This window comes from Giraffa tippelskirchi, chromosome 6 (assembly GCF_054371585.1).
Source record: "Giraffa tippelskirchi isolate mGirTip1 chromosome 6, T2T-mGirTip1v1.2.pri, whole genome shotgun sequence".
Lineage (NCBI taxonomy): Eukaryota > Metazoa > Chordata > Mammalia > Artiodactyla > Giraffidae > Giraffa > Giraffa tippelskirchi.
The window spans coordinates 80,927,555-80,944,715 of record NC_137280.1 but is presented as its reverse complement, the minus strand read 5'-3'; the positions used below and the strand labels follow the sequence as shown (position 1 = coordinate 80,944,715).

The 17,161-nt window shown below is 42.5% G+C and overlaps 1 protein-coding gene across 2 annotated transcripts in view; it reads right to left on the bottom strand.

Annotated features, from left to right (window-relative positions):
• Positions 1-17,161, bottom strand: part of ADAMTS2 (ADAM metallopeptidase with thrombospondin type 1 motif 2) — a 258,412-nt gene that overhangs the window by 28,647 nt on the left and 212,604 nt on the right. For both annotated transcript variants that reach the window (XR_014055962.1, XM_081497756.1), the window contains exon 11: positions 510-655. Coding sequence is in view for 1 of the 2 variants with exons in the window: in XM_081497756.1 (XP_081353882.1) it covers positions 510-655 (146 nt within the window). In the remaining variant the exon portion in view is untranslated. The remainder of the gene's footprint in view (positions 1-509; positions 656-17,161) is intronic.

Genomic DNA, 17,161 nt, shown 5'->3' with positions numbered 1-17,161 from the left:
CATAGGTGGAGGTGGGAGCCTGGTGGGCCTTCAGACACCTCTCCAGACTTTCTCCTTTTGGGCAGCTGTGCATGGGTAGCATGTTACCTGACCCTGCTTCTTGCCTGATTGCAATCGTTTGCTCTCCTGCTCAGGCGCTCAGCTTCCCAGGGCCTGAGAGAGCCCTTCTCTCTATCCTCATTGCCTCATCTCTGTTCCACCTTGTATCTTGATGCCCTCAACCAGGAAGAGCAGAGTAGCTTAGTATCTAGAGTAAGATGAAGGCCAGGAGGAAGGAGACCAGGTTTCCGAGTTTCCAGGGCTGGCTCTGCCCCCAGAAGACTGAGCCTTCCCCTTTCTAAGTCTCGGTCCCTCCCAGGGAAGATGAGAAGGGGCCAGAGTTGCCTGCTCTCACAGCCTCTCCTGAAGTGACATCCACAGGAGCCTTGCAGGATAGCGTAGGCTAGCAAGGGCCCTTGGGGACCACAGCTGCCACCCAGGAAGACTAGGAAACATCAGGGCAAACTCACTGTGGGTTGTCGCACTGACGGGTCCTGAACTTCACACCTGTGCCGCAGGTACGCGAACAGGAGCCGAAGGGACTCCAGGCACCCCAGTTGCCATCTCGTTTGAGAATGTCAGGTGTCAGCCAGATGCAGTGTCCTTTAAAGCAGTGCTGAAAGACAGAAGGTCATATGCCCCCCACCCTTCAGCCTGCAGTGTCCATGATGATTGCCTGGCCCTGGAGGTACAAGAGAGAAGGCCCTCCTGACCCCTGGAAGCTCAGAATCTCTTTGGGAGGTGTGGTAAGGTATTGGCCTGCCCAGATTCCCACCAGCAGCACCCTGGCCTCCTGCCATCCTCAGGGCCTCGTTCAGCCTGCTCTGTCCCCTCAGCCAGAGCCCACCCCACACCGTGTCTGCAGGATGAAGCCCCCAGGCCAGTGTGCCCACACAGGGCCATTTATAAAGATGCAAGCGGCACATCAAGCCAGTGACTCTAGAGATATACAAGGTCTACTGTTTAAGTTAAAAAAGCAATTTAAGTGAAGTATGGCAATGAAGGACAGGTGATATGCTGACATGGTAAAAATTCATGAATGTCGGAAGTAGAACACTGGAGCAGAGGAAACTCAACTTGAACCTGATCACACTGCTGCCCTTCTTACCCCAAGGAGGAAGCTTATGCAGTTTAGGATCGACTTGAAGAAGATTGGAAAGTTAAAAATACTGAATTAGGTACACAATGGAATATTGATTTAGAATTAGAAAGTATACAATATAAAAAAGTTTAAAATTTAAAAATTGACAAATACCACAAACAATCAAAAACAGAAAACAATGATTTTTTTAGAACTGATTGATTTACACAATGTTTGCTGCAATTCTAACTGCATACTCTTTCATCCCCTCTTCATATGACAACAATTTTGTCAGCTGGTATGTCATAGGGAGAGTTGAAAGATAATTCCTCAGCAAGCTTTTTCTGTAAGGGCCAGATAGTAACTGTTTTAATCTTTGCAGGTGACAAGGTCTCTACTGCAACTATTTGACTCTGCCATTAGAGCATGAAAGTGGCTACAGACAACACATAAATGGATGGATATGGCTGCGTTCCAATAAAACATCATTTACAAAAGCAGGCAGCAAAGGGAAACATCTAGAATGGAGCTGAAAGAGGCATGGTGAACTCTCTCCTCAGTAAAACAACCATTTAACTGGTGAAAATTATTTTCTAAACAAACCATTTAAATTATCTGGACAACAAGGACTGAGTTATATCATAGGAAACTACATTAAATATCTTGTAATAACTTATAATGGAAAAAATCTGAAAAAAATATTGAATCACTTTGTTGTATACCTGAAATGAACACAATAATGTAAATCAACTATACTTCAATACAGAAGGAGAAGAGGGCATCAGAGAATGAGATAGCTGGATGGCACCACTGATGCAATGGACACGCACTTGGGCAAACTTCGGGAGATGGTGAGGGACAGAGAGGCCTGGCGTGATGTAGTCCATGGGATAGCAAAGGGTCAGACACAACTGGGTGACTGAACAACACCACCACCAACAAAATACTTCAATAATAAAATAAAATAAGGTATCTGGAAACTGTCCTAAGCTCAATACAACAAATGGAGAAAATATACTAATTCTTGTAAGAATTGTGACAGTCTATACATTTGAGCCACAACCCTCTCCCATTCTTTCCCCATCTTAGTGTGATGGAGGCTTTACCACTTGAAAGACAGAGATTCCTTGTCTCCTCAGCTCCCAGTCTAGGGCTATAGTTTCACCCTGGGAAAGGCAGGCCATTGGCATCTCCCATACCATGCAACTCTCTGTTGCAGAAAATCTGTTTCAGTCAGGGAACTCCCTTTGCCCACCCAGTCCTTACTCCTAGAGTGGAGGCTCTACCTCAAGTATGGAAAACCAAGAATGCTGTACCCTAGTAACCCCTTCCCTGGTTTGCTTGTAGGGAAGACGTTCTATGCTGAAAGGGAAAAGCCAAGAAGAGTAGGGTCCTATCCCTATTCACTGACCTATTTGTACACCAAGAGTATCACTCTGGAAGTGGAAAACTCTGCTCCTAGTTCCAGGGCAGTGCTGCAGTGGTCTTCGCAGAAGGAGAGGTAGAACTAAGAGCTCCACAGCTCACCCTAAGAGGACTAACTTTATTTGAAACAGAGCATGAGGAAGTTCATGCCTAAGGGCATTGTCAAAAACAATACAAATCTTGGTAGTGAGCAATTAAGAGGAGACCAGTAGCTCCATGATACTAGTAAGCAACAAGTAAAATAGTAAACCAACTAGAAGTGTAACAGAGAGAACCAGGGAAAAGACAGCTAGAGTACTTCTGGGATCTGTACTGTGTTGTGCTTAGTCACTCAGTCATGTCTGACTCTTTGCAACCCCATGGACTGTAGCCCACCAGGCTCCTCTGTCCATGGGGATTCTCTGGGCCAGACTACTAGAGTGGGTTGCCATGCCCTCCTCCAGGGGATCTTCCCAACCCAGTGACTGAACCTAGGTCTCCCACATTATAGGCGGAATCTTTACCATCTGAGCCACCAGAGAAGCCTGAGCAAGTTTCAAATACTGGAAACACCCTGCCACTGTGAAGGGTCCAGAATTCAACTGGGTCAGTCTGTGGACAACTTGTACCCCAGGGCATTATCAAAAACAATACAGCAATCAGCTAGCACCTACTGAAAGCTAATTGGGTGTGATACCAATAGAGGCAGACTAGCTAGAGCTTAGCAGTAAAACCAGAGAAAGAGACAAAGAGAACCTGGCTAATCCCACTGTTTCGGTGGTAGAGGTGGAGCTGTGTGGCCCCGGTGACTATGCCTATGCCCAAGGCTGTGATCTCCGAGGGGCAAGATCAGCAGCTGCATGCTGCAGGGCAAATACAATTTATTAAAACAGTGCAGCCAGGTCACTAAAGAAATAAACAGGTAAACAAGCAAACAACAGCACAGCAAGGTCTGGGGGGATCAATAACCAATATCCAGAGTTTCTTCAATGTATTATCTAAAATGTCCTGTTTCAACAAAAATTACAGAGACATGAAAAGAAATGTAATCCATACACAGGAAAGTAAGCAAGCAACAGAAATTACCTTTGAGGAGGCCCAGATGCTAGACTTAGTAGACAAAAATTTCTAACCAGCTATTATAAATACATTCAAAGAACAAAAGGAAACCACATTTAAAGAACTAAAGGGGAGTATAAGAACAATGTCAAATAGCATCAAGAAAGTAATAGAAACTAAAAATGAAAAAGAAAAAAAATAAATTCTGTAGCTTAAAAGTACAGAAACAAAGGAAAATTTTGCTAGAGGTCTCAGTAATAGATTTGAGCTGGAAGATTTGAACTTGAATACAGATCAATGGAAATTATACAATCTGAAGAGCAGAGAGGGGAGAAATAAAGAAAAATGAACAGAGCCTCTGAGAAATATGGAAGACCATAAGTTCACTGAGATGTGCATAGTAAAAGTGCCAAAAGGAGAGGACACAAAGGAAGGAGTAGAAAATATTCAAAGAAATAATGGTTGAAAACTTCCAAAATTTGATTACAAACATTAATGTAAACATCCAAGAAATTTAAACAAGTAAGATAAATGCAAAGAGATTCACTCCCACATTATAGTCAATGTTGTTGAAAGACAAAGCTAAAATGTCAAAAGAAAGAAAAGGAAAATGACTCATTGGAAGCCCAATAAGATTAACAACTGACTTTTAATCAGAAATAATGGAGGTCAGAGGAAATGGTGTCCACCAAGAATCATATATAACAAAACTATCTCTCAACAATGAAAGTGAAATAAAAATATTCTTAGATAAACAAAATCTGGGATAATTCACTGCTAGCAGACCTGCCATATAGCAAATACTAAATTAGGAGTTTAGGATTAACATACACACACTATCATATATAAAATAGATAACCAGCAAGGACCTAATGTATAGCACAGGGAACTCTACTCAATATTCTGTAATAACCTATATGGGAAAAGAAACTGAGAAAGAATGAATATATGTGTATGTGTATGTATAACTGAATCACCATGCTATACACCTGAAACTAATACAACATTGTAAATCAACTATATTTCAATACAGTTATAAAAAAGAAATACTAACAGGGTTTATTCAGGCTGAAAACAAGCGATAACAGAGAATAATTGAAATCCACATAAAAAAACAGAAAGTTCTGAAGATGGGCAAATTTCTAGAAAGACACTACCAAAGCTGATTTAATAAGACCTAAAAATTTCAATAGACTTGTAACAAGTAAAGAGATTGAATTAGTGATTTAAAATTTCTCACAAAAAATAGCTGAAGGCCCAATTATTTCACTGATGAATTCTATCAAACATTTAAAGAAAAATTAATACCAATTCTTCACAAACTTCCAAAAAATGGAAGAGAAGACTTTTCCCAGTTCATCCTATGAGGCTAATATTACCCTGATACCAAAATCAAACAAAGATATTATAAGATAAAGACTAGAGAACAGTATCTCTTATAAAAATAGACTTTAAATTCCTCAATAAAATTTTAGCAAGCCAAATCCAACAGCATAGTAAAACATTACATATCATTACCAAGTGAAATTTATCTGAGGAATGCAAGGTTTAGCATCTGAAAAGAATAAAGGAAAAACAGTATGGTCACCTCAAGACTCAAAAACTAAAACTGGCAAAATCCAACATCCTTTCCTGAAAAAGCACTCAAAAGACAAGACTAGAAGTTCCTCAAGTTGATAAAGGACATCAATGAAATACCCCACCTAACATCATGCTTAATGGTGAAAGAATTAATGGTTCCCCCCTAATAAGAAGAAAGAAAAGGGTGTCTGCACACACCACTTCTAGTCAACACTGTACTGAAAGTTCTAGCTAGAACAATTAGGCAAGAAAAAGAAAGAAAGGGCATCCAGACTGGAAAGGAAGAAGTAAAACTATCTCTATTTGCAGATGAAATGATCTTCTATGTAGAAAATCTTATGAAAGTGAAAGGCACTCAGTCGTGTCCGACTCTTTGTGACCCATGGATTATACAGTCCATGGAATTCTCCACGCCAGAATACTAGAGCGGGTAGCCTTTCCCTTCTCTAGGGCATCTTCCCAACCCAGGGAATGAACCCAAGTCTCCCACATTGCAGGCGGATTCTTTACCAGTTGAGCCACAAGGAAAGCCCAAGAATACTGGAGTGGGTAGCCTATCCCTTCTTCAGCGGATCTTCCTGATCCAGGAAGCAAACCGGGGTCTCCTGCATTGCAGGCAGATTCTTTACCAACTGAGCTATGAGGGAAGAAAATCCTATGGAAACTACTAAAAACTATTGAAAACCACTAAAAACTAATTTTTAAAAGTTCAGTGAGATTGCAGGATTCAAGATCAATATACAAAAATCTATTGTATTTCTATAGACTATCAATGAATGAACTGATATGAAATTAAGAAAACAATTCTATCAGAGACATTGAGAATAGACTGGTGGTTGTCCAGGGGGAGGAAGGTGGGAGAGGGTTGGACTGGGAGTTTGGAATTAGCAGATGCAAACTGGTATATACAGAATGGATAAACAACACAGTCCTACTATATAGCACAGGGAAATACATTCAATATCCTGTAGTAAACCATAATGGAAAGAATATAAAATATTCATATAATTATAATATTTATGTTATAAAATTTATAAATATTTATATAAACATGAAACATTTACATAAATAAGTAACTGAGTCACTTTGCTGCACAGCAGTAAGTAACATAACATTGTAATTCAGTTATGCTTCAATAAAAAATAAAAAAAGAAATTAGAAGCATTTTGAGTTTAAAAAAAAGAAAACAATTCTACTTACAATAACATCAAAAAAATGACCAAAAAAATTTTTAGGGATAAATTGAAGAAAAAAAATGTGACATTAGTACACTGAAAACTACAAAAACTTGTTGAAAGATCAATGATCAAAGATCTAAGTAAATGGAAAGACATCCCATGTTCATGGACCCGAGTTTAATATGACAGCATAGACATACTCAGAGACATTGCTGGTTCAGTTTCAGACTACCACAATTAAGCAAATATCAAAATAAGGAGGGCCATATGAATTTTTTTTGGTTTCCCAGCACATGTAAAAGTTATGTTTACACTATACTGTAAGCTATTAAGTGTGCCATTATGTCTTAAAAAAACAACGTACATATCGTACTGTAGAATATTTTATTGCTAAAAAATGCTAACCATTAACTGATAATGCAGGGTGTTAGGGAAATTAAATGAATAGTCCTGTTTAGGCTTCAGAGACAAAGCAGAGCAGGCCTCTGACCTTGCTTCTAACCTGCCTGGACACTGCCCTGCCTGGGAGTGACTGCCTGCTGTGAATGCAAGACCTGTAGCAGCTTAGGTAAGATGGGGGAACAATCTTGAGATTGTTGAGCCCCTGAAGGAGGCCTGGCCAACCAAGTCCCAGGCTTAACAACATTGGAAGTTTTGCAAGACAAAACAAACAGCATTAACATGTAACCAGGCTTGCGATTTGGTCATAGATTGATGATGATATCAGTTTGCTTCCACCCTGGGATTATAAGCAGGAACCCCTGACTGCGATCTTTGAAGTCTCACCCACAGAGCTGACTTGCTGCTTGGGACCTTTCCCAACTGGAACTCCAGATGTTCTGTGACACAGGACTTCCCAGCACTGATTAAGTCTGAATGTTTGTCAAAACCCAATTTGGTGATGTATCCTCTGCTCTATTTCTCTTTTCTTTTAACGTTAGTATATTGAAAGCAAGCTAGATAATTCTGTAATAAATATTTGTGTCATTTATTTGTATTAACAAGTGGCTTATTTTGTTAACAAATCCTTTGAACCTGAAACAAAAGTGAAAACTTTCAGCAAAACACAGGGTAGCCACAAACCTTCAATTTGTTTTAAAAAAAAAAAGTAATGTCTGCAAATCACAATAAAGCAAAGTGTAATAAATCGAGGAATGCCTGTATTCCCCATATTGATCTGTGACTCAATGTGACACTTATGCTAGAATTTTGCAGAAACTGAGAAACTCCTAAAAATTCAAGTCGAAGGATCAGGAATAGCCAAAACAATCTTGAACAAGAAGAAAGTGGAAGGACTCAGACTTCCCTGTTTCAAAGTTTACTGCAAAACTATAATAAACAAGACAGCGTGGCTCTGGCATAACGAAACAAAATTATTAATAGGACAGAGAAGAGTCCAGAAAGGAGCCTTTACATATGATCAACTGATTCTCAGCAAGGGCGCCAAATGATTCACTGGAAACAAATAGCCCCTTCCACAAACGGTGCTGAGACAAATGGATATTCACATGCAAAAGAACAACGCTGGGCTCCTCCCTCACACCTTACACAAATATTAACTGACAATGGATCACAGATCCAAATGAAAGAACAGGAATACACTGATCTTGATCTAATGGCAATGGTTTCTTAGTTACAACACCAAAACATAAGTGACAAAAGAAAAAATATCTACAGTAGACTTCACCAAAATTAAAAACTTTTATGCATCAAATGATACTAACACGAAAGTGAAAAGACAATAATAGGAGAAAATATTTGCAAGCCATTTATCTGAGCAGTCTGATAAGGGATTTGTATCCAGAATATAGAATGATAGAATGAATAAAGAATGATTATAACTTGATATTAAAAAGATAACCCAATTAAAAATAAGCAAAGATGATAATGAATAGACATTTGTCCAAAAAGGATACATACACGTTGTCATTAAGCTCACAAAAAGGTGCTCAAAACCACAATGAGATAATACTTCACATCCACTGGGATGGTTATAATAAAAACACAGATAATAAGTTTTGGTGAGGATGTAGAGAAATTGTTAGTAGGAATATAAAAAGGTACAGCTGCTTTGGGAACTAGTTTGGCAGTTTCTCAAAATGTTAAACATAGAGTTACCACAAGAACCAACAGTTCTACTCCTAGACACGTATTCAAGAAAAATGATGCATCCATGGAATAACTTGCACACAAATGTTTGCAGCAGCATTTCTTACAGCTGAAAAGTAGCTAACAGTGCAAATGTCCATCAGCTAGTAAATTGATAGATAAAAAAAACAGTATATCTATACAGCAGATTATAATCGAGCAATAAAAAGGAATAAAGTACTGACAAATGGTATAACATGGATGAACCTTGAAAACATTATGCTAATTGAATGAAACCAGTCAAAAAAGGCCACATATTGTACAATGTTGTTTATATGAAATATTAGGAAGAGGTAACTCTAAAGAGACACAAAGCAATGATTGCCTAGGATTGAGGGGGAGGGGGTGACTCATGTTGTGATGGTTGTACAACTCCAGGAATACAGTGAAAACCACTGAATTGGACACTTCAAATGAGGGAATTTAAATGTGAGTCACATCTTTACAAAACTGTTATGGGAAAATAAAACAGGAGGCAGGTAGAATTAGTGTGTGTGCTGTAGCTTGCCAACACTCACTCTAGCATGTTGAGAGAAATATTTTAAAATTTTCAGTAATTTAGAGAAGTTATTGGTGATGCTATACGAATATTTAGATGACCAAATTTGAGGAAACTGCTATCTGGTGTGCTTCTGGATGTGGATTTCATGGTGTTTGACATTTTCTTGGTCAGAGATTGATTTAAAATGCTTTTTGGATTAGCAACTCAGTAACTGTTGCTGTCAACATTTTTACTGTAGAGGCAATATTCTGAGCTTTACATTGTCTTTGATGTCAACATTTCATGTCAAAATCAGAAAGAAGTCTAAATGCTTTTCCAGTGTGTTCATCAGATTCATTCCTCTTCATTAATTGCATTGTCAAACATTTCAAGAGCCTCTCTGTTACTTACTTCTCTTGGATATTTATCTCTTCCTCCTAATGAATGACTGCTTCAGTCTGATCTGAAACTTTTTGGTTATAATTAAATTTTTGAAGTCAGATTTATTTCTACTGATTTCTTCACTCATTTTAAACCTTATTTATTTTCCATGGATTTTTACCTGAGTTTTATTTAATACATAAATTAAAAATGATAAAAGAAGGTATATTAATACATATTGAACTACTGCACAATTGCACTCATCTCAAAATGCTCCAAGCTAGGCTTCAACAGTACGTGAACCGAGAACTTCCAGATGTTCAAGCTGGATTTAGAAAAGGCAGAAAAACCAGAGGTCAAATTGCCAACATCCATTAGATCATAAAAAAAGCAAGAGAATTCCAGAAAAACATGTACTTCTTCTTTACTGACTATGCTAAAGTCTTTGACTGTGTGGATCACAACAAACTGTGGAAAATTCTTAAAGAGATAAGAATACCAGATCACCGTACCTGCCTCCTGAGAAATCTGCATGCAAGTCAAGAATCAACAGTTAGAATCAGACATGGAACAACGGACTGGTTCCAAATTGGGAAAGGAGTATGTCAAGGCTGTATATTGTCACTCTGCTTATTTAATTCAAATGCAGAGTACATCTTGCAAAATGCTGGGCTGGATGAAGCACAAACTGGAATCAAGATTCCTGGGAGAAATATCAATAACCTCAGATATGCAGATGACACTACCCTTATGGCAGAAAGTGAAGAAGAACTAAAGAGCCTCTTGATGAAAGTGAAAGAGGAGAGTGAAAAAGTTGGCTTAAAACTCAACATTCAAAAAACGAAGATCATGGCATCCAGTCCCATCACTTCATGGCAAATAGATGGGGAAATAGTGGAAACAGTGGCAGACTTTATTTTCTTGGGCTCCAAAATCACTGCAGATGGTGACTGCAGCCATGAAATTAAAAGATGCGTGCTCCTTGGAAAAAAAGCTATGACAAACCTAGCATATTAAAAAGCAGAGACATTACTTTACCCACAAAGGTCCGACTAGTCAGAGCTATGGTTTTTCCAGTAGTCAGTATGGATGTCAGAGTTGGACCATAAAGAAAGCTGAGTGCCAAAGAAATGATGCTTTTGAACTGTGGTGTTGGAGAAGACTCTTGAGAGTCCCTTGGACTGCAAGGAGATCAAACCAGTCAATCCTAAAGGAAATCAGTCCTGAATATTCATTGGAAGGACTGATGCTGAAGCTGAAGCTCCGATACTTTGTCCGCCTGATGTGAAGAACTGACTCGTTGGAAAAGACCCTGATGCTGGGAAAGATAGAAGGCGGGAGGAGAAGGGGACGACAGAGGATGAGTTGGTTGGATGGATGGCATCACTGACTCGATGGATGAGCAAGCTCATCCAGGAAGCTCCAGGAGCTGGTGATGGACAGGGAGGCCTGGCGTGCTGCAGTCTATGGGGTTGCAAAGAGTCAGACATGACTGAGAGACTGAACTGACTGAAATCAGAAGTCTTTCATCTCTCCCTTACTTAATTGTAAGCCAAAATTTTCAAAATAGCAGTTTAACTGGTAATAGCTTTATCAACATTTTGAGCAAACTTTTTGCATCCTGTCTGCATTCAAGTTTCTCTCCTGGTGTTTGAAAATTATTTTTAATGCCTGTTATGCTTTGTAATATGTATGTTTGGAGGTCTGGGCAGTTTTTCAAGAAGCAAATCATCTTGTTAAACTTAGCATTTTCAAAGAACTATCCAAGTTGGATCTATGTTCGTAGTCCCAACGACAAGACAAACCCCAAAAGGAAACAAACTATTGCAAACACAGAAGTAATCACAACCTCTAGTACAGCTGAGGCCCCTTGTCTCCAATCACTTGAGAAGGCTGTGCTGAACACAGCACATATTTTTCAGTGACCTTGGGTTAGTCGGTACAGAGGCAGTAAGAGTGTTTCTAGAAGCTAAAATTATGCCTGGAGAGAATCAACAACCCAGCTGTACATATAAGGCATTAAAAGCCATATGCACACATGCTCAGTTGCTTCAGGCATGTCCGACTCTTTGTGATCCCATGGACTGTAGTCCCCAGGCTCCTCTGTCCATGGGATTCTCAAGGCAAGAATACTGGAGTGGGTTGCCATGCCCTCCTCCAGGGGATCTTTCCAACCCAGGAATCGAACCTACATCTTTTATGCCTCCTGCATTGGCAGGCAGGTTCTTTACCCCTAGTACCACCTGGGAAATCCCCAAATCATATAAATAAGCCAACAAATACACCCCAAATCCAATTTCTCCTTAGCCAAAGCCACAAAACACCTGTGGCTGCTTTAATGTCAGCCAACACGAGAGGTGTATCAAAGGGGAAGAAGGAGTAAAAGCTGAAGTGATCCTAATTGATTATAGTCAGTGAAAACATAAGACCATGATGACACCCTGCTCTCAGATTTCCAGCCTCCAGAATGTATGAAATAAATGCCTGCTGTTTAAGTCACCCTAGTCTCAGGTATTTTTGCCCCACTTGACTAAGACAGTGAGGGTGGGAAGGGTCCTGACACCTCTGCAGTTGTGATGGGGCCAGCCTCTAAATCACTAGTGGCCACAGGAACCAAGGACCGGGGGAATGGAGGAGGCCACACAGTGGTCCCCTGTCCCCATTGGACTAACTGGTCTTCAGTTTATAAATGGGGAGCTGGGCATGGGACAACTCAGGACATGCCACACGCCCATGGTGTGATGAATCACCTCTTCCACAGACTTGGGTCCAAATGCAGAGAGGCAACACATATGCATTATAAAAAATATGAAAACAAGGCAGAAAGACAGAAAAATCATCTTGAATTCCACAACCTAGAAGCTGTCCCTCTAATATTTTGGTTTATTTCTTCCTGGATGACTGCGAGCACTTAAAAGAGTACAAGCAAACCAAATGAACAGTTTTAAACTCTGATGCCTCAGTGCTATTATGAAAGAAACATGTTTAATATTATTAAAATGTTTTCCAAACATATGTTTAAATGCTTATGAATATTTCATCCAGTAGAGGAGCTTAAACATTTAGAAGCACAAAGTCACATGTCATGAGTGAATTTGGAGCCACACATACCCATGAACAAACCTGACCTGCCTCTCAGGATAAGTACCATGGAGAGCGCTGGTGCCCTTTAGCAGGGCCAGGAACACAGCCAGGTTGGTCTGAAAGCCTGAAAGGCAGACTGTTCTTTTCAGGAAGTGCACATTTAGCATTTCTGAACCACTGTGTCATGGGTTTCCGTTCTCCACCCACCAGCATGTTCTGAGCTGGTGCCATGTGCCAGGAGCCTGGGATGTGAAGATAATTGAGTTGGACACTTAGGTGACTCACCCGAGGGGGGACAGGATGGCTCAAGGTCACACAATGGGGAGGAAGGGAGGGCTTAAACTCCCATGCCCAGACCCTGGGCTATCCCTATCGTTATGCCTGCCTGCCAGTGGTCGACTGTGCAGCAAAACATGGGGCATCACAGGGCATCACAGGGCACTTGGATAAGCACCGTGGCACATGTTTCTGAAACAGTCCTTCTGAATTCATGAAAACTTAGGGTGAGTGTTGTCCTCAAGACACTGCAGGTGAATGTGAGACATGGAGGACTCTTTTCTGCCAGGACACTCTGATTCAGGAGCCATCTTGACCCAGTTGGGACTGTACCCTGGCTCAGGCAAGGAGGGCAAGGTGAGCCCACTAACCCAGCCTGCAGGACAGAGGCACCTGGAGGGGGGACCCTCTCTGCCTGGCCTGACCTTGTCTCCAGGGGATGCAGGGCATCCCTGTGTGGCCACAGGGAGCTCCTGTCGAGAGCAGATCTGAGCCAAGTTTCCAGCACCCTGGACAGCGCAGGACATGACTTGGGCTAAGGAAGAGTCATCATCAGTTCAAACAGTCCCTGCCTCTCTCCCACCACTGGGGAGCCATGTGTGTCAACTATGTCTTTTGTTTTCTGGATTCTGATGCTTTGACATATGGGTCTTGCTGACCCTGGAGAGACTCACCCTCCTAGGGTTAACCAGCTCCCAGAGATAGTAAACAATTCATCCACAAGGGTAATTTTCAAGTGAAACTAACAATCCAGAGCACACATATCGCCCCCCCCCCCAACCCAGCCTCCTCCTTCATCAGGGCTCCTAATTTCCAGGCCACCGCCCACCATCCTAATCACTCCAAGCCCAGTCAGGTACTAGACAAGTAGGGGCAGGCCCGATGCCCCAAAGCTCACTGAAATGATTCCCACCAGCCAATCCTAATCCTGCTTACCTTGCTTTGGCATTTCTTTCTGTAGAAATGGCAGTTCCTGCCCCCACCCCCACCCTGTTCTCCAACTGATCCTGGAGCTTCCCTTGAGATTGACCACTCCTCCCCCCAAACTTCCTTGGGATTTTTGAGGAACTATCTTTTCAATGACAACTCTCTTGGTTTGTCAGCCTTACCACACTTCAACTGTTCTATTAGTACATTACATTTTTTAAAATACCATGCTCCTCTCAACCACCCTCCCCAGTCATCTTCCACATGCTCTCACCCAAGGAGAGCCCCCCACTTGGAGCGCTGGTCACACTTCTCTCCACTCTTTGGGGTTTGGCTGAACTCCACTGACCAGAAAGCCTCTCTGCGCTCCTTCCAGGCCCCTCCCCACCCCTTTGCTCACCATCATGTCATTGCTGCCTTGTCACGTTCATGGCCAACCATCACAGACAGTGACACCTGATGGAAGAGCAAGCCTGACATATGGATGGATGGATGGATGGATGAATATGAAGCTGAGGTGACTATCCAGCCTAATCCTCAGGTCCACTGCACACATCTCTGCCAAGAACAGCAAGCTCACCTCTCCCCTCTCAGCCAAACACGCCTGCTCACAACTCCTGATTCTGTAAGAAAGCTATGTGCCCACAGGCCCTCACTGCTCACTGCCCATCCTCTCCACTTGACCTCACCAACGCATGGGCTCCGCAACCTTCCCACTCTGCTCCACAGAGTGCAACCCAGGCAGACAAGGAACAAGCCGTGAAACCGGGGGCAAAGGATGGAGGTGGCTCAGCTGTAGGTTTAACCCTCTTTCCAGGTCATCTCTGTGGATAGAACAAAGATGCGTTGTTCTGTCTCTGGGAAATGGCACGTGCGGGAGAGGAAGACGTGCTTGGGCTGACCCACTGCGGACAATGAGGAGACCAGGAAGAGCCTGAGTGCTGTGTGACCTCCTGCCCGGCATCTTAGAGTGGGGGCAGCAAGGGGCATAAAGGGACAGCTGAGCTTGGCACAGCCCTGCTTCCCCAGATGACCTGCTATTTCTCCAGCCTGCCTAGACTTTACCCTGCTCCCTTCTCACTACCTTCTCTCCTGGGCCTGGTGGCTGTTCTTAGAGGAAAGGGAGAGAGAAAGGTTGACTGTTTTCCAGATATAAGATTACACTGCCATAAGTGGACACTAAGACATATAGACTCACAAGGGCAGAGGATTCTGATAGAGCCCTCCTCCACTTTGCCCCTGCACCCCCACTGCAAACACACCAGGAATCCCTGACCCAGGTCAGCTTTCTCCCTGTGCTCCTTATGAACCAGGGCAGACTGAGCTAAGCCCGAGCTCCCCCTAAATCCGCACAACTGGGCTAAATAAGCTAAGGGTCCTACCAGCAAAAAGAGTGAAGAGTCATCACTGGGTCAGCACTTTCTGTGAGAACGGGTGCTGTGGCCACACCTGCCCCCCCTTCCTCACCATCTCCGCCAAGGGGAAGTGGGCCAGTAGGCCGGTGATCAAGCACTCTCTGGCCCACATTTTGCAGTGGCCAACATTCCTGTGGGGAAAGGCCTACCACACCCCGCCCTCCCCAGACGAGCACACCACGCAGTGTCTGCTCCCACTCCTCTCCAGTCCAGGGTTGGACTTGGAGGGGCAGATTGGGGTAGGGGTCCATGCTAAGCTAGTCTCACTCTCCAGTTCAGCATTTACTGAGCTCCCCACTGGGGTTACGGCAAGTTTTGGAGCCCCTGTCTCCTCCACTGAGGTCCTGTGGAGAAGAAGGCTATGAGGTCAGGTCTGGCATTATTAGGTCCCTGGAGTATTACTAACAACATTCCATTTGCAATGACTAGTCTACGGGCACAGCTAAATCACCTGGATGCCTCTTAAAAACACCAATTCCCAAGTGTTCTAACAAAAACATACACATGAATGTTCATTAGCAGGACTATTCAGATACCAAAAGGTAGAAAAAGCCCACATGCCCACCAAATGGTGAACAAATGTGATATATCCATATAGTGGAATGCTATTTGGCCATAAAAAAGAAATGAAGCCCTGATATCTGTGACAGCACAGATGATCCTTGAAGTTATTATTCTAAGTGAAAAAAACCATACACAAAAGGCACATATTATGTCATTCCACTTATAGGAAACTCCAAAACAGGCAAATCCATAGACAGAGAAAGCAGCTTAGTAGTTTCCAGGAGCTGGAGAGAGGACACTGATGGGGAGTCACTGGTTCGTGAGGTCTCTTTCTGGGGTGATGAGAAGTTCTGGAAACCAGAGTGGTGACGGTTGCACAACACTGTGAATGTACTAAAAGCCACTGAGAGGGATTTAAGTGATGAGTTTTATATTATGTGAATTTTAACATAATTTTACAAATAAAGAACCAAACAAAATAATTCTCAAACCTTATCCCAAATCAAAATCTTCAGGATGGACCTGGAAATCCATATCTCTAACAAGCTCTGCCAGGGACTAAAATAAAGCAGAATTTAAAACCTGCGGTGCAGAAACCTCAGGCCCAGGTGGTTTGGGGGTCTTTCTAGGCCTGACACTGGGGGACATTGGCATCCTCTCCTGGACCTCACAGGATCCTGCTGTATCTGCTGTCTTCCCCGGGCTGAACTCTCATGGGCTCATCTGCATAAGGAGTAGGAGTGTGAAAAACTAAGATCATAGCATCTGGTCCCATCACTTCATGTCTAACAGAAGGGGAAAAAGTGGAAACCGTGACAATTTTATTTTCTTGGGCTCCAAAACCACTGTAGATGGTGAGTGCAGCCATAAAATTAAAAGACGCTTGCTCCTTGGAAGAAAAGCTATGACCAATATAGACAGTTTGTCAGAGACATCTGAGACAAAGCAGAGACATCACTTTGCTGACAAAGGTCCGTCTAGTCAAAGCTACGGTTTTTCCAGTAGATATGTGTGGATGTGACAGCTGGACCATAAAGAAAGCTGAGCGCTAAAGAACTGATGCTTTCAAATTGTGGCATTGGAGAAGATTCTTGAGAGTCCCTTGGGCAGCAAGGAGATGAAACCAGTCCATCCTAAAGGAAATCAACCCTGAATATTCATTGGAAGGACTGGTGTTGAAACTGAAGCTCCAATACTTTGACCACCTGATGCAAAGAGCCAACTCACTGGAAAACACTCTGATGCCGGGAAAAATTGAAGGCAGGAGAAAAAGGGGATGACAGAGGATGAGATGGTTGGATGACATCACTGACTTGATGGACACAAGCAAACTCAGGGAGATGGCGAAGGACAGGTAAGCCTGGTGTGTTGCAGTCCATGGGGTCACAAAGAGTAGATGACTTAGCAACTGAACAACAATGAGAATCAGGCCCAGCTGGCTTGAAGGAGAAGCCCTTTGTCTTGCTGCTTCCACAGAAAGTGGGAAGTGGGCCAGGGGTAGCAGGCAGGCACTGGTAGGTGGCCATCCAGCTACCTCTAGGGAAAAGTGTGCCCACCAGGGACCAAACAGCAATGTGCTAGGGGATAAAAAGGCCAAGCCTGA